Source organism: Pleurodeles waltl, chromosome 6 (assembly GCF_031143425.1).
Source record: "Pleurodeles waltl isolate 20211129_DDA chromosome 6, aPleWal1.hap1.20221129, whole genome shotgun sequence".
Taxonomy (NCBI): Eukaryota; Metazoa; Chordata; class Amphibia; order Caudata; family Salamandridae; genus Pleurodeles; species Pleurodeles waltl.
The window spans coordinates 107,481,435-107,504,754 of NC_090445.1; the positions used below are offsets into that span (position 1 = coordinate 107,481,435).

The 23,320-nt window shown below is 44.9% G+C and overlaps 1 protein-coding gene across 5 annotated transcripts in view; it reads left to right on the forward strand.

The window, feature by feature from the left end:
* PLXDC1 (plexin domain containing 1) overlaps nucleotides 1-23,320 on the forward strand; it is a 358,840-nt gene that overhangs the window by 125,752 nt on the left and 209,768 nt on the right. For all 5 annotated transcript variants that reach the window (XM_069237474.1, XM_069237470.1, XM_069237471.1 and 2 more), the window contains exons 3-4: nucleotides 11,285-11,428; nucleotides 12,172-12,241. In XM_069237474.1, coding sequence (XP_069093575.1) covers nucleotides 11,285-11,428; nucleotides 12,172-12,241 — 214 coding nt within the window. The remainder of the gene's footprint in view (nucleotides 1-11,284; nucleotides 11,429-12,171; nucleotides 12,242-23,320) is intronic.

The window sequence follows — 23,320 nt, forward strand, 5'->3', positions numbered from 1 at the left end:
GTTAGTGGCATAGAGGAGAGTGTCATGGAGTGTCGCAGAGTGGAATGGTGAAGAGTGAAGTAGAGTTTTGTAGAGTGGAGTGGAAGAAAGTGTTGTGTTTAGGAGTGGCATACTGTTGAGTTGCAAAGAGTGGCATATTATGGGGTGGTATGCAGTACTGTTGACTGGTGTAGAGTGCATTGGTGTAGAGTGTTGCAGAATATAGTGGTGTAGAGTGAAGTGGCATTGAATACAGCAGCATAAGATGCAGTGTGATAGACTGCAGAGGCATAGATTAGAATGGTGCATAGTAGAGTGTAGTGGTGCAGAGTAGAGTGTTGCAGAGTAGAGTGGCATAGAGTAGAGAGGTGTAGACTGGCATAAAATAGATCGGCAGAGTGTGCAGTAATGTAGAGTGGTGTATATTGCAGTGGCATAGAGCGCAGAGTAGACTCAAGTGGCATAGATTGCAGTGGTTTAGAGAGGTGGAGAGTCAAGTAGAGTGGTGTAGTGCAGAGTAGAGTAATGTGCTGTAGAGTGCAGTGGCATAGGGTGGAGTGATGCAAAGTAGTGACGTAGAGTGCAGTGGCATAGAGTGTATTGGTGTAAAATGCAGTAGTACAGAGTAGAGTGGTGTACAGTACAGTGGCGAAGAATGAAGTGTTGCAGAGTAGAGTGTCAGTGCAGTGGTGCAGAGTGGAGTAGAGTGGCATAGAGAGCACTGGCGTACAGTACAGTGATACAGAGTGGAGTGCAGTGGTATATAGTGCAGTTTAGAGTGCACTGCATTGAGTGCATTGAAGAAGAGTGCAGTGGCTTAGAGTGCAGTGAGGCAGAGTGGTGTAGAGTGCAGTGGCGTAGAGTAGATTGTTTCAGAGTAGAGTACAATGGAATAGAGTGGAGAGGTGCAGGGAAGAGTGTAGTGGCATAGAGTGCAGTGGTATAAAGTAGATAGTTTCCCAGTAAAGTGAACTGGAGAGATGCAGGGTAAAGTGCAGTTATGTCTAGTGGCATAGAGTGCAATGGCACAGAGTAAAGTGGTGTTGAGTGCCATGACATAGAGTGTAGTGGTACAGAGTAGATTAGAGTGACATACAGTGTACTGGTGTAGAATGCAGGGGCATAGAGTTGAGTGTCACAGAATAAAGTGCATTAACATAGAGCAGGGGTTTTCAAACTGGGGGGCCTCAAGGTATTTGTTTCCAGCTCAGTTCAGGATTAATAAAAATATACTTCATTTGTGGTCCTAATTTTGATATATTCTGAAATTCTTGCACAGTTCATTTAAATGTTGTTGTTTGCTAGAATAAAACTATTTCCTACCATCAGTATCCAGAAATATTGTCACATAAATCCTTTCACTTTGAAGTCTGAGAAAGGAAAGTGAACACTAAGCTCCCACCCAAGACAGAGCCTGACATTTTCTGGTGTTCTTTGAATGCACAGCAAATATGATGAGATGAGAACAAGATTTACAGGCCTGTTTACAGAAAGGGAGCACTCAGAAGGGTAATGTAAAGAAGGTTTGAGCAAGGGAAGGGACATACTCAAGCTGGAAAGCCTAAAACAAATAAAGCCAACAAATTAAATGCACAGGTAGCTTTAGAGTGGAAAGAGCTACCTGACAGCCCTCCAGCGACCAAATCTGATGTGTGGCATGTCTCAACAAGGAATGATAGATGAGCAGGGGAAGGTTTGCAAAATAATACAATAATCGGGCTAGCACACCACCTTCACTAGTTCTACATGGCCCATTACAGAAAGCAGAAGAGAAGACCAAAAAGCAAATTAGGCTCAGAGGGACTGTGTCTCTCTGCCAAGATTTCCATCATGCAAATCAGTGGGAAAATGGTAGATATTAATCTATAGGCATCGAAAGATAACTGGTTCTCAGTTCAATCTGAGGTCTAATTGTATAGAAAGGAGAAAGCAGTAACATTTGTTAAAGAAACACTAATTACATTTTAAAATATTTCTCATGTTCTTACAATTTGTTTGTGCAATTTACATCTCCAATATTTTGAAGATTCTATGTGTACTTTGATATTAGGGATAAGTCAGATCACTGGTTTGGATTTGCTCAACTGCAAAACCATTTTAAGACATGGACAGAGTGGTCAATTGCCTTGCACAACCTTGCAAGGGGTCTGGCCTCTGCTCACCCTTCACAAGCACGAGCAGTGGACCATTGCACCAGAAGAGTTTGCCAGGGTGGGTTGGTGCTGCTTGTTTAGCTACTTGACAGTGCCTTTTTTGTTTCTATTCTGTCTGCAAAGACAACTCTTCGGGTATGCAATACCTCCTGATACTGTTGGTGGACCCTTCTTGTCTGATTTGCAGCTTTTTTAGCTGGTTAGGAATCGTCCCACCTCGTTCTTCACTTCCTTATTTGTCCGCTTCTTAGGAACAAAACCCTTGAATCAGTTGCTGAAGCTCGCCCACCTGATCTCAAGTTCATCCTCCTCTTTTATTATCTTTGATTGGTAGTTCAGGATCCCAGCTCTGAGATAAATGTAGACTCCCGGGCGTACACGTTAGTGCTGTGAGACTACAGACAAGTTGTGGGTACCTCGCATTCTGACATTACGTGTAAGACTGTTGTCCACACTATCTGCTGTGCCTCATTTAAAAAAATGTTTACGTTGAAAGTCCACTGGAGGTTGAGGTGAGCCAGATGTTTTTATTCAACTTGTTTAAAGTAGCATAAGGTTACTTACCTTAATGTTTCCCAGATTGTTTGCCATGGGTTTTAAAATGTTTAGAAGCACAATCAAAATTTGATGGCCTTGACACAGTGCTGAAGGGCATTAATTTACTACCCGACAAGGATGTAATGTGACACCTAAATGTGGCATACCAGGAGGCAATCACAAAAAGACAACATTGAAAAACACAGTGCAATGTAAAACAAAATAGTAAATAAATGCACTGATCAAGTACTGGGGTATGGACTCTCTTGGACATGTCTGTAAAACTGACTGTTTTGTTGAATTTTTGTCCTGAATTTTGACCCTTTGTCCTGAATTCTTGTCCTGATTTTTGACCGTTTCTCCTGATTTTTTTTCAGTCCTGTCCAGAACTTCCCTTTATGCTAGGTGGTCACCCTACATCCATTGACATCTGAATGTGGACTAGGGGAAATAACACACCCAGGACCAGGGTTCGGAACAATGGAATGTTAATCTGAGAGACCTAAGATTGTGGGAAATATATCTGAGCTTCAACTAAGGGGTTTGGTGCACAAGGACAAGTCTGCGCTAGAGCCAGTCAGTTTTATGCACTAATTCTGGGGTTCCTGCTCAGTAAATATGATTAAATCTGAACCAGGGCTCACAGGCTGACCAACGTATTAGGGGGGTAGGAGTCCAAATGCTATGTGCATATCAGTAAAGAGAAATGTTTAGCAAAATGAAGGAGGGAAGATTAGAAGCGCAAAATCAGAGGCCTACAAAACCAAATGAATTTTAGTCATTTTTCTGAAGGCCAGATGGTTTGTCTCCTTACGAAAAGTAGGAGGAAGATCATTCCAGAGCACTGGTTACAAATAGAAGAAGGATTGACCTCGAACTCTGGACCTGCAGATCTTAGAAAAAACAAGCAGAGTCTCTGAAGTCGCCTGCAAGCATCACATAGGAATAAAGGCCTTCAGTATATTGTGAATATATACCAGACCCATACCATAGATGGCGTGATGACAAAAGCAAAGGACTTTAAAGATATGTATTTACTCTGGTAGCTGATTAAGCTTAGTCATGAAGGGAGATGGAATACCTGAAAAATCAGACACACTGTTGTGTTCTGCACTACCTGGAGCTGTCTATCCAAGCAGTGTGGAAGTCCCAAATAGAGGGAGTTCCTGTAGTCCAGTAAAGATAGACTAAGAGTTTGAACCATAGTTTTTTGACAATGAAATAGAAGACGTTGAGTATAGAAGTAGGAAGTGGAAGTGGCCTTTCAAATTGGAGTTGAGAAAGGCTGACCCAAAACAAAACAGAACTAAGGCTCTTTATGGTGTCGCAGGGAGGAGGAGTGACTCCTATGTAAGAGAACCACCAAGCAGTTTAAGCTTTGGCCAGTTGGTACCTATCCAACTGGCTACTTTGGATAGGCAGGTACAAAACTAAAGCTGAGAAGATGTGATATTGGCATTGAGTCGAGTTGAGGAACTAAGATACCCAAGATTAGGGGACCTGACACGGCCAGGATTAAAGGCCTGAACCAGGACTAGGTGATCTGACAGAGCAACAATTAAGGGACCTGAGCCAGCACTAGGGAATAGAAAACAGGACCTTGTACCCTGACATACCAAGTGCTAGGGATCTGATAAACATAGGACTATTGTTAACGAACCAGAACTATGGGGTCCTTCACATTCTAGACTTGGTAACCTGACACATCCAGAATGAGGAAAGCAACAAGGATTAGGAAATCGACCAGTGGAAATAGACCAAACAGAATTGGGGAACTAAACCAGGAGTAAGTGGCCTGACAGACGCAAGTTTAGAGGATATGACACAACAGCACCATCGAATCAGACATAAGCAGGACTGAAGGTCTGAACCAGGACTAAAGGAATTACCAAACCGTGTAATATGAGGTCCAACACGCTCAGGCCAGTGGGACCTGGACCAGACCTCAGGCTATAAATCAGATCAGAGTGCCCGAGCCACAAACAAGATTGGATACATTTGCTCCTTTCATGCTCTCAGATGTGTCTTCTTCCTTGACTAGCTGCAAATATCGGCTCCAACAGATCCTTTCTGCTTAAGTTGTTGAACGCCTCGCTCTAAGCAGCCATGGTGCCTCAGAGTTGGAAGAAGGCAATGCTGCTTCCACTTTTGAAGGAAGTCACTGCGAACCATCAGGTGCTGAACAACTTGTGCCCCATTTCCCTGCTTCCAGAGGCCATTAAAATGCAGAAAAATGGGTGAATAGCCAAATGTCTGTCATTTTGGAGAGTAAAAACGTACTCCATGGATTATGACATGACAGGATTATGTGTATTAGCCACAACTAGGATATCTGACATGTATTAGGCATCTGAGCCACGACTAAAAGCTCTGAGCCAAAACCTGGAGTCTGATCCTGGAGTTCAGAGAGAGGAGTGGATGATCCCAGCTATTACTGTGGATGTGAAGCAGACTGGAGAGTCTGATGCAGTACTGGGAAGTTATAAAATAGGATAACAGCTTCCAAGCCACATTAGGGATTCTGAGCCAGGATCAGGGGCTCTATGTGAGGGATAGTATTTTGGAACCAGAGATAGTAAGTACAACCCAGAAGCTGGTGCTCTGAGCTAGTACTAGAGAAATTGAACCAGAACCCAGGGTCTGAGCAAGAACTGGAAATCCAGACCAGAAATGAGCCTGAGTTATAGAGCTACGAGTTCTGAGTCAGGCCTAAAAGCCAGAGTCAGGTTTTGGGGACCTGAGACAGGATTAATTGTCTTACATCCGAACTAGGGGAACTGTGATGAGACTAGGGCCTCTGAACCAGCAGCAAGAGATTTCAACCAAACCTTGAGAGTATACGCCTGAATTTGCAGTTCTGAGCAATAACTGGTTTCAACTAGAAGCAACCGAATGAAGTTTAATGACTGCTACTTCTGGTTTCAGCTAGAATGGGAGGCTCTGACTGTGGACTAGTGGGTCTATGCTAGGACCGGAGGAAGTGCTTGCCCAATGACTAGAGAAGTGAAATGGTGTCAGGATTAGGATTATGGGATTATGATTGACACCAACACCCTACAATTACACTACTGAGATCCAACTCAGATTTTCCGGTGCACCTCAATACAACTTGGGGAAAACCTGTTATTCTAGAACTGATTCCACCTCACAGCTTTTCATTAGTGTTAGCTGCTTACCAGCGTCAGAGCATTTTTAATTAAAAAATAGTGGTTAGTTTAAATGTGTTTTAGTTAGCATAACCAGGCTTTACTTAGTATGACAGGGCCTCAGGCAGAGACAAGACCGCAGCCTACTTCCACTGACATTTGTTTTGCTGAAATAGAACAAATGTGGCTTTTCAAATTAAATGAATTAGTTTCCTACATGCATGTTTCTCTTCTGTGTTTTCTTTTGGAAAAAAAAAAAGTAAGTGAATTAGAATTCATCTTGTGGTGTTACTAATAATATTAATTTGTGTTTCGTGAGAAGGAAGTCATGTGCTGAATGTTCCTGTAATATCAACATATTTAAGATCCATTTTGTGGGTCTGCTCTAAATATCTGTATTGTGTATTGTTGTCACTTCTTGCATAAACGTCCTGTTTTTTTTCTTTCCTTTGTAGAATTCTGCATGAAAGTAGGTATTCCTAAAAGTTTCATATTTGATGTATCACATTCTCTTGTTTTACTATTGTTCTGTGTGAACGACACTGTGGCGACTGGCAGGTTCTGGCATTGATTAACTGCTGGTCATTTCCCAAACACGCGTTTGAAATTAGTGAGTTACTTACTAAAAACAAGGATGACTTACTTTTTTGACATAAACTTGGCTTTCAGCCTGTTCTGTCCTTGATATAGCCCTTTCCATACTGGCTGGATTTAGAACTCAGCACATAGATAGATTGGATAAGCGGGGCAACGGGGGCGGGCGATAGTGCACAGAGGACCAGATGTAGGAAAGGTTTTGCACGTCGCAAACAGCGAATTTTGCTGTTTGCGACATGCAAAACCCACATCGCGATGCCCAATTCCCGTTTTGCGAGTCGGTAACCTGGTTACCGACTCGCAAAACGGGACTGCGAGTCGCAATTAGGAAGGGGTGCTCCCCTTCCTAATTGCGAGTTGCAGCGCGATGCTGCATTGCTATGTGACCGCGAACGCGGTCGCAAAGCAATCACAGTTAGCACCAGTGTCACACTGGTGGTAGCCCATTCGCAAAAGGGAATGGCATGGACATTTTTTTTTCAGAGAAGGCTGCTCTGAAAAAATGAAACAAAAACGTTTCATTTTTCCATTTTGTAATGCATCTCGATTTCCTTTAAGGAAAACGGGCTGCATTACGAAAAGAAAAAAATGCTTTATTTAAAAGCTGTCACAGACATGGTGGTCTGCTGTCTCCAGCAGGCCACCATCCCTGTGAGTGCTGTGAGTCGCAAGGGGGTCGCAAACTGCAACCCACCTCATTAATATTAATGAGGTGAGCCTTTGCGACCCCCTTGCGAGTCGCAGATGGTGTCAGGGACACCATCCTGCATCCTGAATTGCGACTCGCAAATTGTGAGTCTCTCTGACTCGCAATTTGCAAGTCGCAATTCAGGAATTTCCTACATCTGCCCCAGAGACTCTTATCAATGTTCCATATCCAAGCCTCCTAGATTGGGGGCCATTGGGGGTCCTTCTTTCACAATCTCCCTTAATCTTTCCTTCTCGGTATCAAGGCTCCTAGTATACAGCCCCACCCAGTAGTAAGTCCGTTTAACTTCACCTTTTGGGGGATCTTATTAGTCAGCTATCTAGTCTGCACTCAAATTTTCTGCTGTTGGGGGACTTCAGTCTTCATATTCATTATCCTAATTGTGCTGTCTCTGAGCAACTATTGGGTACTCCTGAGGGGTTTATTCTTGTCCAACATGTGGTTGGTCCGACCTATTCTGCTGGCCACACTTTGGATTTGATATTTTCTCACTCCTTGAATATCCAATTGAATCTGACCCTCAAAGTAACTCGGTCAGATCATCTTTTAGTCTCATTTAAGATTGTGGGGGCATGTTATAAGAACTTGCAAACCCCGCTCCAGAAAAGCTCCAGGCCCTGGAAGCGTTTGTCAGATTCCCAGTTGTTAGAGGCACTTGAAAGCACCCGGCGGGATCTTACGGGGGCAGTTTGCACTGGTTTGCCTAGGGTCGATAATTGGCTAACTGCTCCACTGGACCACATTGCTCCTATGAGAATGGTATCCCAGAGGAGAGCTATGTCATTGGTCCTATGGATCTCTGAGGCATTGAAAAAGGAAAGATCTTATTGTAAAAAACTTGAACGTAGATGGAGGAAATTGATGACCTTTCTGGAAAGGCTGTGTACAAAACAGAGCTTAAAAATCTCCACACTGCAGTGTGCAAAGCTCGGAAAGAGTTTATTGTAACTTCTATCACCACACCCACTAATAAACTTTGTGAACTTTTCAAGGTGGTGAACTCCTTTGTGGCACCTAGCATGCAACAAAACACTCAGACTTCTTCTGCTACATTGTGTGAAGAACTTTCAGAGTTATTTTTAAGAAAATTCAAGTAATTTATGACATATTTCCTGCACATGGGGTGTCTTGTCAGATGACTGACAGGAATCCTCTCTCAGGCCCCCTATTGGATACATTTGCTCCTTTCACACTCTCAGATGTGTCCTCTTCCTTGGCTAGCTCCACTCTGAGTCTCCAACAGATCCTTGTCCTCCTGACATTCTGAAGTCACCCCATTCTGCTTAAATTGTTGAAAGCCTTAGTGGAAGGAGGCAATGCTTCAATTGTCACCCTCAAGTGTGGCCATTAAAATGCAGGAAAATGGGTTAAATCGCCAAATTTCTCCCTTTTTGGAGAGTGATAACTTACTCCATGACAGCCAGTCTGGTTTCCGGGCGAGTTATAGCACGGAATCCACCCTTTTGGAGGTCGCTCACTTCATCAGGATCAGCCTTGACCAAGAGTCGGTGGCCAAGGTTGCCCTCCTTGATTTGTCAAGGGCCTTTGATACCGTCTCCCACTCTATCCTCATGCACCAACTCGTGAAGTTGGTATCCAAAGTACAGCTTGAGTATGGCCAAAGTCATATCTGGAGGACTGCTTTTAAAGGGTCTTTCTTCCTCCCTTTACATCCTCAGCCAAACCTCTGGTTTGTGGAGTTCCTCAAGCTCGACCTTGAGCCCTACCCTCTTCAATATCTATTTTGCTCCCTTGGCCAAATTAGTGGAGGCATGGGGCATAAACATTATTTCCCATGGTGATGATACGCAGCTGATGCTATCATTCAAGGAAGAGCAGTTGGGTACATTGGCTGCGTTTAAAGACTGCTTGAGGACAGTCGGTGATTGGGTGAGTGTGAATTGCTTCAAGTGGAATTCGGATAAAACTGAGATTGTTTTTTTCGAGACTTCTGACCATTCAGATGCCTGAAATTGGTAGCAACCCTAAAATGGGTCTCTCCCATCTCCAGCTTGGGTAGTAAGAAACTTAGGTGTTAGATTTGATTTTTCTCTTTCATTCAACCCCCAGGTTAAATCATTGTCTGCCAGCTGCTTCCTCACGCTGAGAATGGTTAGGAAAGTGATTCACCTGGTTTCCAGTGAACTGCCAAAAATCTGTAACCCATGCATTGGTGACATCGAAATTAGATTATGCTGACAGCCTCTAGTTGGGTTTACTGCAGTATCTTCTCAGTCGCTTACAGATTATTCAGAACGCAGCAGCTCAGTTGATCCTGAAGATCCACTCTTGCATCTCTGTTAAAGCATCGTTACGGAGTCTTCACTGGCTACCTATTGCCATTTGCGTCATATTTAAAGCTCTCATTTTTGCCCTCCGAGCCTGTGAACAGAGGACGAGGCTACCTAAGGAAGCGTCTGTTGCTTCATTGTCAGGCGAGATCACTCTGGTCGAACGGACGAAGACTTCCTCTTGTGCGCAGGATCTGTAGCGCTAGTAGAGGTGGTCACTCTTTTCCATTATGTCATTCCTTGCCTCCCTACCTCCATTTTGCTCCTTGTGAACAGATATTCTGGAGGCTCCTGAAGACCTACCTGTTTGATAACTAGGCATTTGAGTGATGTTGCAGTTTGTATGCATGTTAGGGCCACTAGCGCCGATACGCTTTCTTGGAGGCAGCCATGCGCTTTATACGTTTTATTGCATTGTATTGTATTAAACGTTATTTCGTTAGTACAGCTCTATGATATAAAATCTCAGGTCGAGAGTGTGCCTTTCACTGTCTGAAACCTATAAAATGTCTCCTTTCTGGCACATGTGCCAGAGTTTTTGGTCACTTCCACAAGGTCTCACTCCACATCACTCTGACTATATACTTTGATTTTTCCTGCTTTCTAAACCGTCCACGTTAGTGTGTCTGACGAGTTATACTTAGACTTTCCTTGACTTTTGAACTGAGCAAATTATGCTAGTCCTCTTGCTAAACTATATTTTGGTGCTGGCAACTTATGTGCTTTGGAACATAACTTTATGTTATTACCTCTCGAAATTGGTATTATTCGATGCGTAATGCTGATTTGAATCTGAATAGCTATTTTTGCCTTCTGTAATGATTATTAAATGGGAAAGCCTTTATGATTTTGACTTTGAATTTTGTCCTGTGAAGGTGATGTCTAATGCAAGAGGCTGCTGACTTTTGAGACTCACATGGCCCTGGTACTGCATCTGAACTATTTTCATTTATTAGTTAAAAGCGTTGACACCAACATCACATCCCTCCTGAAGTAATTTGCAAGGGAGTCACTTAGGTGATTCCATACAATGCCTGCAATAACTGTATGTTGAATGTTATCTCTAGACCAGACATCTAATTACAAGAAGCGTTGTCTAGAACAATGCAGCTAGGTCTCCTGCCTTTTCTAGTTTCGGTCGTGAAATATGTTCTAATCTCCCGCATGTCTGTAGGAAGAGTGTCTGTGACTACAGGTACATGTTACTAACTGTGATAAATATTATACTGTTGTTCCATCTGCTTCCATTCCTTCTGACGATCCACCCAATAGCCACATTCACTCTATATAAAACTTCAAAGCACTATTACAGAGAGAAAAAGCATTGACTAAGAGAGGTCAGTGGCTTAGCTTGGATGCATCTTATGCTGGGCAAGAAGAGAGACTGCCTGTAAGATGAGGAGTCTAAGAGTCACTGAAGTGAGTTGCATGGATTTTATGACACACACACACACACAAACATGAGTACTGCTGGATTTAAAAATATAATACAGAAATACAATGTGTGATCAATGAGAACCGCACAAACTTTGTGTACATTGTCCTTCACTAGGGTATCATTGCTTTTGGGTGAGGCAATTAAACTGAAGGGGCTTTGGGTGTCTCCCTTCCATAATAGCTCTTCTATAGAAAGCACATGAGTCAGAAAACACAATCCTCTGTCCTCTTCATTCATGACTGCATGGATTGTACTTCAAGTTGTTTGAAAACCAGTTACATTTGCTGTACAAAAGCAGAGGGTGTTATGCAACCGAAAACAAACAAGGAGTTGTTAGCACAGAAATATGCCTCAATGAAATGAACATTTCTGCTGAAGCTGCTGGCAGACCATGCCTTCTTGTTATTCTCACATTGAATCTTGTTCTCTTCCAGGAGGACAATCACCAGTACTATGTGTCCAGAGTATACGGCACTCACGAGGCACGGTTCCGCGACCTATGGGTGGACATCAATGAGGTGAACAAGACCCAACTGAGAATTCATGGGATCCTTTCCAACACGCACAGACAGGCTTCGGTGAGCACCCCATCTGAAGCTAAGTAGATCTATCAATGCTGCCTACCCAAGTGCACACACTTTGTCCTGCCCCCAGCCGCTCCACCCTGTCCAGGCTCAGCTACCCTGCACAGACCAATCCTTGCTTCCCAGACGACTCTGTCTTTTCCAAATCAATCCAGCCTGACCAGGCAGGTCTGTGTCCATCCTGTCCATTACATTTTGCCCAGACTTATCTAGTTAACCTGGGTTCATTCATCCTCCCAAGACTTAGCTACTTTCCTTCACTCAATCTACTCTGGCCAGGTCAGTTCATGCAGCCCAGAAGAATCCATCCACTCCAGCCTGATCTAGTCTATCCAGACATACATCCTACCAGAACCTACCAATGCACATCCAAACAGCTCACACCTTTAACCTTGTCCAGACGTGTCTGTACTACCAAGTTCCCTTGTCCCTACGGAATTCCTACTAAGCTGCCCAGACTCATTCACACCTGTTCACACTGCCCAGGCCCATCCACCTTAACCAAGCTCATCCGTCTTCATCCAAGCAAACTAGTCCATCCTCAATGTGAAGGTCTATCCCATTTATCCAAGTCCTAGTAGCCTTGCTAGAGTCCTTCCTCTCACCACATGTCCATCTGGCCTGTGTAGATCCATCTTCTCTGCTTAGACCCTTTATTTCTGCCCGTACATTTCCTGTCTGCTCAGAACCAGCCACCTTTCTGTAATGCTGTCTCATTCTCTCTCTCTCTCTTGTAGAGGCTGGTCCTCTCCTTCGATTTCCCTTTCTATGGCCATTACGTCCGTCAGATTACTATAGCCACAGGAGGTGAGTAACCCTCACAAAGCAAGTGTTTTATAGTAAAGATAGGCTGCACAATAAACCAGATAAAGGCTTCTAGATGTTTTGCTTGGGGTTAGAAAGACTTCAGAAACAGCCCATTTACATCATGAATTCATCCTGCCAGGTCACCTTGCTCCTGCCCTATGTACATGTTGCCACATTCTTTCATACCCCACCCTCCAACAACAATATGCCCTTTACCCCCGTGGCAATGAGCAGTGTATCTCAACTGAAATCTAAAAAAGCCTTCCCAAATGGGTGTCACAAAAATTAAGCCTTCCTCCATCTAAACCAACCTTCAAGGTACCTCCCATTCAACCCCTAGTGATACAGGCCACCAAACCTCAGAATAGAGATGCTGTACATGCTTCAAATAGCCTAGATTGTGCAGAAGGGGTGCGAAAATTATTGGTTCACAGACAAAAATTTGGTGCGCCCACTAGCGCTGAGACAGTGGTTTCAGTGGAGCAGGCAGGGCTTAATTTTCTTGGAAGGAGGTAAGCTATTAATGATAAATCCAAGTGACTGGTTTTCTGCAGCTGATGTATGAATCCAGCCAGCCTCGTGCCTTTCACCAGGACCCATAGGCTGACACACCCTGCGGTGCAAACATCATCAGATGACAGATAGATACCACTCGTTGACTCAATGTGGCCTCCACAACAATATACATACACAAAATACATGCATTATGAAGTCACCGGCGTGCACACTCTTTCCATCTAGTGGTCCAATGAAGAATAATCATTAAAAGGTTTGAAAAAGAACCCGTGGGCAACAAGAGAGGCATTGCTTACACCCATACTGAGGGAATGTCAATGAGGAAGCCAGAATCTTCCTTCATTCCAGACAAGGACCAGATTTCGTAGCAGGGCTTCAAGTGTGATCATTCATTATTTTCGACACAGCCTTCAAGAATTTGAAGAATAGTGGTTATCTGCAAAAGGGAGATGGACCCCGTGATTGATGGTAAATCATATCTTTGCTTTTTTACCTTTGACCCACTTAATGAATCCGAGACTTGCCCAAATCCAAGACGCCAATTTTAGATAAGGATGTGTGTGTTGTCTCAGATTATATCTTGAATGTGGCAATGCTGGAAAGTCTTGCCAAATGCCCCAGGGATGAGGTCAGAAACCGAAAAGGCCAGGAATGTGTCAATTGCCCAGAAAAAAGGCAGCAGCTTCCCTGGGGGAGCATGCTAGCGCCAAAGACTCCAATGTAGCTACAGCTTTTCCATGTAATGTTTATCTTGCACCCCTGAGGTGCTAGTGGTTCGAGGCATTCACTTCCACAACTATCTAACAGACTCACAACTGTTGCCTGGCCTCAATGGAAATCACTGAGACCCTCAATAGCACGTCTGCATCCAAGAGAAGAGTAGATAGACAAGTACTGGCTGCCTTCAAACTGCAAAAAAGTGAACTGATGTTTGGGTCAAGATCAGTCTCATGCTTCTTCCTCTGGATTATGAGAATAATAAATAAATATCAGCAGGCTGTCACAGCCCCCCCTCAAAGTTCAGAAGGCTGGATCTAACTTTGAAGGAACTGATAAAAAATGGTTTCCAATAACTATAATGAATACCTGGTTCTCCTTAGTAGAATTCAGTCTTCCCTGGAGCAGGAAGAAAGTACAGTGGTACACATTTAGATTAACCCAATATGCTGCACTAAAGGTGAATAAAAAAAACACTTACAACCAGATTGCCAATAACTCTAGATGCAGCAGCTTTGCAATAGTTTATATCTCCCGTTCTCCGCTGGGGCTGCAGTGGCTCCCAGTTGCAAAACTGTGTTTTAAGCTGCAACATTAGTCCACAGAACAGTCTAGTCAAGAGGCCCTTTACTTCTTAAAAAAAACTATTTGAGTTCTACTTTTCTAATAGTTAACTGTGGTCCTTAAACAAAGACTGCCTTTTGGAAACTTTCTATGGATGGTACAACCACTGCAGACCTCATGGAGATTGTTAGAGCAACATTCCTTCTGCCCTCTGAGCCCTCAGAACATTCTTTCTGCTCTCAGAACATTCTTTCTGCCTTTCTACAATTCCACAAGCTCTTCAAGTCATACCTGGTTGGCTGCTGGAGAGCTACAGAAATAGCCACACAGTGGACAGGGATTGATGACAGTATGGGCAAGAGAATGAATCAGAGATTATGAAAGTTATTTCCGAATATAAGCCGCAGCAAGCCACCAACATCATTCAAGAGGGCACAATAGCCCCATACTGCTCGCTACATTAGGGCATTGGTAGCTGGTATCAAATGAATTAAGTAGGATAGAACAGTATTTATGGATTTAATCATAAGCCTAATGGTTGGAACATTGCATTTGAGTGTAACTACTTACTTTGGTCAGGAGAAAGATGATGGCTGTGTCGCAAGAGTGAGGTCTACAGACTTCCCCCTAGCAGTCTCGCCCTGCATGCGTGAGGGTCCTTGTCTGTGTGAGTCCACCTGTCTCTTGTGGAACAAGACTATTTGTGCCAAGATGGTGCCTGGGCATTTGTCAGTAAAAACAACAGATGAAGCCTTCATCGCCATCTTCTTCCAATCTCACTGCCTTTGGAGACGGAGGAGAAGGACAAATAAATCATCTGTTAACACAGCCCTTCTGAAGGCAAGCTTATAAAATCTACCCTTTAACACAAACCGATGTCCCAGGAAGACATACTTGTGACAGCACAGACGGCATACTGATACTGTTAACCATGATTTATTCTGCCCAACAAAAAAAATCACTGCTCAGGTGTTTTAGTTGTGACTTTTAACCCACACCTGACTTCTCCTGGGTGGAAGAAAGCCCAAATAAATGGAGACTTGTGCTGAATATGATCCGTTTTGCCATGGGCTGCAGTTTCAGCTGCCACAAGGCGAAGGCGAAGTTCCATATCAGCAAGCTGAAGAGATGCACCATACCTGCCTGCATTGTTGAAGCCTCGTGGACCAGAGCTATGTGTGATCTGCCCAGCAGCGAGCTGTGCCCAAGAACCTGCAGCCCTCTTTCAACTGCTGCAGGTAAGTACTGTCTGTAGTGAAACCTCGGGCCACACAAAGATGATAAGGAGAGCTGTTCCAATCACTTAAACCTCCCCAGAAACCCCGCTTCAGAACAACTACAGAAATTAGCTGGCAAACACCGCCCCTGAACCATCAAGTCACGCTTTGAGATGTAAGGATCTCACTTGCATCATACAATCTTCCCACTGCACTTCCAATCAGCCTTGGGTATGGGTGACAGAGGCTGCCCCAGGGTTATCCTAAGGGGAACCTGACCCTGTCAGGCCATGCAGAGAGCAGTAACCCGCAGTCCCTCTGTCCCCTTGTGCAGAGTTCTCAGCTGGGGTCAGTGAGATCCATCTAGTGAAATCTGACTCACCTGGGCTGGTATTAAAAATATGTCTTTCTTTAGGGATGGCCCGGAGCAAAACCCCATTGTGGTGAATAAGGACTTCCTGGGATGTTGGGACTAGTGGCATGTGATGGTTTCCTAAAGTTGCACGAGACCGTAAGAAAAATATTGAGACCACCAAGCCCTGTGAAGTACCTGTTGGGATTTATCGAAAGTGAGCAGTGGTTACAAAGTTGCTTTATTATATATTGCACATTTCTGTATTATGGACACTCCAAAGGTACTGAATCCCTGTACAAAATAAAGCATATAAAAAAAAAAAACAACTGATGTGTAAAAATAAAATAAAAAAAAGAGGCAATGCTAGTTCGAAAGGAAACAAAACATGGGCTTTGAGTTTCTGTCTAACACCACACAAAGATTGCGGTAATGTGTTACAACATGAAGTTGCAGAACCAAAGAAAGACAGAACCATGGTTTTCTGTAGCCAAAAGTTTGTCACTTTGATTTTAACACTTGGCTGTCTACATGACGTGCGACTACACCTGACACTTAAAATATTCCCGCCAGATAATGGGTGTTTTCTACGCATTTTCTTTTCTTCTAAATACCCAGTCTTATAAAGTATTCTGGCCTGACAGAGGGCAATGCGGAACATAAAGAATAAATGACATATGATCAGGTGTGCCACTCCTACCAAGAAGTTATATTTCGCAATATCTCTTGAGTTCAGGATAGATGCTAGATAGTTTTACCATATTCTCACATTTTACCGTTGTAAAGTAATAACTCTGGGGACATTCATTTTTATTTAGCTTGTCATAATTGATTTTCATTGTGTGTGACTCACCTATGTCAGACTGCTCGAACAAACTACCCAGGCAAGTGAGGGGGCTTTGGAGGGCATCCTTTCTGCCTCAGCCCCAATATCCAGCCTCCTGGTCAATAAGGAAAGGATGCATTCTCACCTCAGAGACTGCCGGGCGGGCTCTACAAAACCCCAGATGGACTGCCTCAGAAATTCAACGCATTACCTACCATTTAGTGCGAAACCTGTGCCGACTGATAACCTGTACACGCATCTGTAGCCCTCAGCAGTAGAGCCAAATATGTATCAGAAGTTGTGCTGAAGAGAGAGGCGGACACGTATCACCACAGGAAGAACTGCGATGACCATAATATACTTTTGGGCAATGATGCCAAGGACTGGATGCCGTTGTGATGTAGCAGAAGAAGTGCAAAAGTATAACTAGGGAGTCCACATAGGATTAGGAGACCATAAGATACAAAGGACTATTAAAGCCAAAGTCATCAATGTTGTTTGACAAAGAGAACGTCCAGCGTCAACGACCTGGTGGCTCCATAAATACCATACACGCCTTTTCACTAGATTGCGAATGAGAGCAGTTTACAGGAATCTGTGGGAGGAGAGTTTGTGTGTGTGTGAGGGGGTTGCATGGTCTATCGGGTGTATTAGATGATGCAGCTGTTTCACTCTTTTCCTAACAAGAGGAAAGAAACCAGTTAATGCTCACAAGCGAGCGGGGTGGGAGGTGTGTCAAAAGACATGCCACTTGTGAGCGCACGGCACTTTTAGACTGCATAGAACAGGCACTTTTAGGACGTGTGGAATCGACTGTTATACAGCGGAGACATCAACAAACTGGAACCCTGAGCCGTTGCATTAACAAGTCATCCTTGCAGAATACTAGTGGGAGGGAAGAAAGAGCTCATTTCGAAAGACGACGCCAAAGTGATGTACTAGGTTGTCACCGGATGAGACACAAATCCCATGAGCTGCCAGGAAGGCAGAGTCCCTGGGATGTTGGACAGTCTTGTCAGATACTTGTGTATGCAGAGCTCTTCCCGGGGAAACAGAGCTGCAGATTTTAGGTCGTAGTGTTTAGAAGTGTCACAGATGAGAAGTGTAACAATGGTCAGTACTATTAGTTTATGTATGTGCGACGTGACAGGACACTTTGCTACTTCTTCCGGCTGATGGCCTCTAGGAATGTAGCTGGAAGCATTGAGAAATCTTTTTAAGTAGACAGGCTCTAGCTTGAACCCGGCTTCTCCAAGCTATACCATTAGTTGCTTTGGTCAAAGTATTGAATCGATAACTGATTTCTGCTGCTTAACTCAACTGTAACGTATCAACTGTAAAATACTCAAGCTTAACACTAGTTTTGAAGTTGGCCACTGGAGCAGACTCATTTTTGTACCACTCCTTCCCAATCTCCCCTTGAGGAGAATGCGGTCCAAAAGACTAATGGAATGTCATCCAAAGCCTCTAGGAAATAATCTGAACATAAAGACGAATCATGATTTCTGTTGACGTCCGAAAGTCTGGTTAAAGCTGTTTTTTTTCAAAACTGTCAAATGTTATTCAGCATTGACCCACTAGATGGCAGTAGCTTCCTAAGCATACTCATTCATAACCGATACCGGGTGCCAAACCGGTGTTACAGGTAAGCGCTATTCACAGTAATTCTGTGTCGTGCCACTATGGGTGAAGTGACCGACGTGTGCTTGGAGCAATCCTCTAGATCCCACATTAAGGGGGAAGTGCGCAAACATTATCTTTACACAGGGCACATACTCATACTTGTAGCTGGCGCTCTTGGCCAAGATGGCGCCAAATGTAACTTCAGATAAAGTATTAAGTGCTCTTTTGCATGCACCATCCCGTAAGTATATGTTGCTGGTGAACAAGTTTCTAAACTTCGGTAACCACTCCTGGTAGAGACTCTATCTTGCTGCAGATTCCTTACCTTAAAATAAAATATTCCCCAGACGTCCAACTTCGTGCTGGTAGGTGGTGTCGTTCGGCTCCCCATGAATGGTTTGGTGACATCAGTTACTTTAGTGACTTTACACGCCAGGAGCACGAGCCACGATGAGCACTGACCACTGGTGTGACAAACTAGGGCCGTTACTACGGTATTCCCTGCACAGTAATTGATTTGCAGAGTGGGGAGGGTGGGAGGGTCAGTGAGGAATATGCAGCTAGATGGAGCCGATACCTGATAACACATTACTGAAGGAATGCAACTTGTTCACCTGAAGTTGACTTCTAACAACAGATTCCTTACCTTAGAATATATACCCAAGCAATGCCTCCTTGCAGGCGGGACTGCAAAACCAATTATATTAGAAAGATCTGCAGGACTGGAAGATCGAAATACCAATCACAACAGACTTGACTGTCCGGCCAGTAGTGCTTGGTGTATGTGTGCAGTGAGGCCCATGTTGCTGCCTGGCAGATGTCCAGGACTGGGACGCCGCACACTAACACAGTGGTCACAGCCTTGGATCTGGTGGAGGGAGCCCACAAGCCCTCAGGGAGCTGTTTCTTGGCAGTTTATAGCAGATTTAATGCACAGGACGATCCATCGTGAGATGGTTCTCTTTTATACAGCTTTCCCTTTTTTCGCTCCTACATAGCCAATGAAGAGTTGATTTTCCACCGGAACTCTATTGTGCAGTCAAGGTAAAACAAGAGCGCTCTTTTTGGGCCAGGATGAAGGGGAACAAAAAAGTAGGTATGGTGATGTTCCAGCCAACATGGAATGAAGTCAAAACCTTTGGATGGAACGAGGTACGCATCTGGAGAATTAGCTTGTCTGGGTGAAAGGCTCTATAAGGAGGGTGCTCAGAGAGCGCTTGCAGTTCGCTGACCCTCCTTGCCGTTTTAACGGCCACCATAATGACAGTTATAATTGTCGAGAGCCTGAAAGGGCAATTGTGCAGAGGTTCAAATGGTGCACACATAAGAAAAGTGAGGTCTAGGTTGAGATTCCACTGAGGCATGATGAAGGGTGTAGGTGGAAACAGATGTTACAGACAAAGAACTTAGTCACAGCAAGTGACTTAAAGAGAGAAGGTTGGTCCCGCAAGGGTGCAGAGATGGCAGAAAGGCAATTCTTAACAGTGCCCAAGTGCCAAAGACAATGCAAACAAGAGAACTTGTGAGAGAGGTGCAGATAGGGTGTCAACACTGTGGAATCACACCATGACACAAATTTGCCCCAAAGGCAGGCGTATACCGATTTGGTGGAAGGATGCCTGACTGCCACAATATTTCAGGCTTCAGGAGGAAGGCTGAAATCTTACAACTGTTGCTGCTTAATTTCCACGCATTAAGGTGGAGGGTGTTCAGATTCGGGTGCAGAACCCTGCCCTATTGCTGCAACAGAACATCCTCTCGGAGAGGTAGTGTGACTGGAGGACCGATGGTCATGCTCAACAGCTCAAGATGCCATACTCTCTGTGCCCAAATTGGAGCCACAAGAATGACTTGGGGACCTGTCTTTCAATATCTTCTTGAGAACTCCGGGCAAGAGTTGTATTGGTGGAAAGGTATACAGGAGGCCGGAGTTCCACTTGAGATGAAAAGCGTCTCCGAGTGAGAGTCATCTTGGAAACTCCAGCATGCATAATTGTTGGCTTTGCACATTCTCAGAGGTGGCGAACAGATTTAATCAAGGCTCTCCACATTGCTGAAAAAGTCCTTGCACCACCTCTGGATGGAGAAGCCATTTGTGATCCACTAGGCATCTGCAGCTGAGTTTGTTTGCTCTGATATTCAGAGAGCCAGCCAATTGTTGAACCACCAGGAAAATGCCCTGACACTCCAACCATGTCCATAAACTAAGGGCCTCTTGACAAAGAGTCCGCAACGACCCTACCCCTTCCTGTTTGTTGCAATACCACATGGCAGTGGTATTCCGTGAACACCTGCGCCAGTCTTCCCTTGATGGAAGAAAGAAAGGCTTTCAGCGCCAAGCGAATTGCCTAGAGTGCCAATAGATTGATGTGGAGCCCACTGGAAACCAGAGGCCTCTGATCTCCACCTCCTCCACTTTGCCACTCCAGACCTGGAGCAGTGCATCTCACTACCATCAGTGCTGGTTGGGGAAGTCAAGGGGGTCTGCCACTTCCCCAATCACAGTTCGTTAGCCACCACTGAAGATCTTTTGTTGTTCACTCTGAGATATGGACCATGTAAGAGAGATTCCCCTGATGCTGTGCCCACTGGGACCTCAGGTCCCGCTGTGAAGCCTACACATGCCAACGGGCATGAGTAACCAGCAGGATGCAGGAGGCCATGAGGCCCAACATTGTCAGGGTTAGTCTCACTGAAATCCAGGATAGAGGCTGAAACCTCGGAATCATAGTCTGAATGTCTAAGACTCGCTACTTGGGTACATAGGCCAAAACTACAATGTGTCCAGAATGGCCATGATGAAAGGGAGTACCTGAGAGGGTGTCAGGTGTGACTTTGTCACGTTTACAGTGAACCTCAACGAGTGCAGGAGGTTTGCAGTAGTCTAAAGATGGGAGCTTACTGCCTCAGGTGAACCCTTCTTCAACAGCCAATCATCAAGGTAGGGGAAGTGAAAAGATGAGTCCTGAAAGTCCAGTGCTACCATCCAGTCTCCCGGGTCTAGGGAAAACAGAACTTGGACAAGGGTGAGCATTTTGAAGTTCTCCTTTTTCAAGAAGAGGTTGAGATGGTGCAGGCCTAGGATAGGACAAAGGTCTCCATACCTCTTTGGCAGCAGAAAGTAGCAGGAAATAAAAAGAATCCTTGCACATGCAGGTAAGTGAAATATTTTTTTTTTATTGATCATCAATCTTCACAACTGGCAGGCCTACAGGACTACTCCAACTGCCCCTCCAGTTTTGAAGTTACGCATCCTTAGAACATATATATACATTCTAAATATCTCTTACATCACAATATCTAATTAATACAAGCTAAATCCAGCAGGAATAACAATCATGACCTACTTCTGATACAGGAACCCTTTCCATGGCTTCCTTGGCCAAGAAAGCCTGCACTTTTTAACAGAGCAAGGAGAGATTGTCCTCCTCCAGCTGATTGTAAGTGGGTGGCACAGGTGGTTGGGTAGTCACAAAGGGAAGGGAGTAGCCCCTTCGGATGATCTTAAGAACCCAGTGTTCCAATGTCAATGACCACCAGTGGGGCAGGTTGACCACTGGCTGCCTATCCAACTCTGTATGTGGGGCCCGCACCCTCACGTCAAAAAAGCTGGGAAGCTTGTTTGCCATGGTGGATGGGAGGGTAAGGGCATGGCTGGAGACCCCTTCCATGGCCACAAAAAGGGAGGAAGATGGATTGGGGTTGATGAGTGGCTGCAGAGAAGGCCAAGGACCTGGCTGAAGCTCTGCTGTCCTACATTTCACCCTCTATGAATCCACTTTCTCTCCAAAGAGGTGAGAGCTATCAATGGCACGTCCATGAGGGAAGACTGGGCATCCTCTAAAAAACATAGTTGTTCTCAGCCAAAAGGTCACTGACGATGAAATGACTCTGCCCAGAAGACATACCGAGTCCACTCCATATGGTGAACTTTGCTGCATGTCCCCCATCAGCAATAGCCTGGGTATTACTCGGACTTCCTCTGCGACCATACGCAGCACTTGTGCAACTGAGTTCCATACAGCATGGAAATAATGGCCTAAAAGGCACGCAGTGTTCACCAACCGCAGTGCTAGGCTGGTGGAAGAGAACATTCTTTTGCCAACGTTGTTCAGCCTCATTGGTTCCCTATCAGCTAGAGTGGTAGGGAACATGCTGGGATTAATCATGGTTGTGGAAGGTTGGACCACCAAGCTCTCCAGGGGTGATGGCGGCAGGCAGTCGTCCTCTGCACAGGCGCCCCTGTGTAGGGCTTGGACCAGGCCTCAAGTAGGACATCTGTAGGGCTTCATTGAAGGGGAGATTGGGTTCAGAAGAGGAAACCCCCAAGTAAAGTGCCTCTGTCAAGATATTCGTCTGTCTGCCACTGTGGGCAAATTAAGGTCCAACACCTCAGCTACCCTAGGCACCACCATAGCAAAAGAGTCTCCTTCCTCCATTACCATGGTAAGAGGAGAGGCCAGGCCAGCATCGGGTAAAGTGTCTAACCCAATGGTTTCTGCCAGATCCTCATACCAGTTGTCCTGTTCTTTTTCAGGGAACTGGTAACCATAAGGGTCCACGGACCCCTCCCAGGCGTCTTCTTCTCCAGGCCTGTCAAGTAAATATGTCACTGGCTCCATTCTAGGGAGCATGGACCCAGTCGGCATCAGACGCCACCACTCTGGCTCTGTGTCAGAGTCAACAATAACAATGGGGGTGGCGCCACCTAGGGGTTTTGCCAGCACCAGTGGCATTGGCACTGGTGCAGGTACCAAGGAAGGTTTTGGTTTCGTCAACACCTCTCAGGATCCACCAAGGGATCCTTGGGGCTCAACTGGCTCCAAGGGCAGACCAGCCGGTGTGGATTCAGTGAGGGGCCCTCCCATGTCTATGGAGCCCAAAGGCGCTCCAGAGAGGCCAGGCCACCCAAATATGAGTTACATGGCCTCATAAAACTCCGTTAACTGGATGGGGGTTCCTCCGAGAAAATCGTGGAAGTGCGGAGCGAACTCAGGTTCAGGTGCCTATATAGGTACTTTACACGTCACTTCTGGCACAGACTACGCAACCTACTGCAACACAGGGGTACTGTTCAAAAGTATTCCAGATCCAGTCTGATGCCTGGGAAATATTTTAAGGTAAGGAATCTGCAGCTAGAAGGCTCTATCATATGCAGTATGCATTCTGTTCAACTTGACAGTGGGCTAGATAGGAAGCACAAATGTTTACTAGGTGGGATACATTGTTCAGTGTGAGGTGCTGAGAAGATGAAGCTTGGGGTG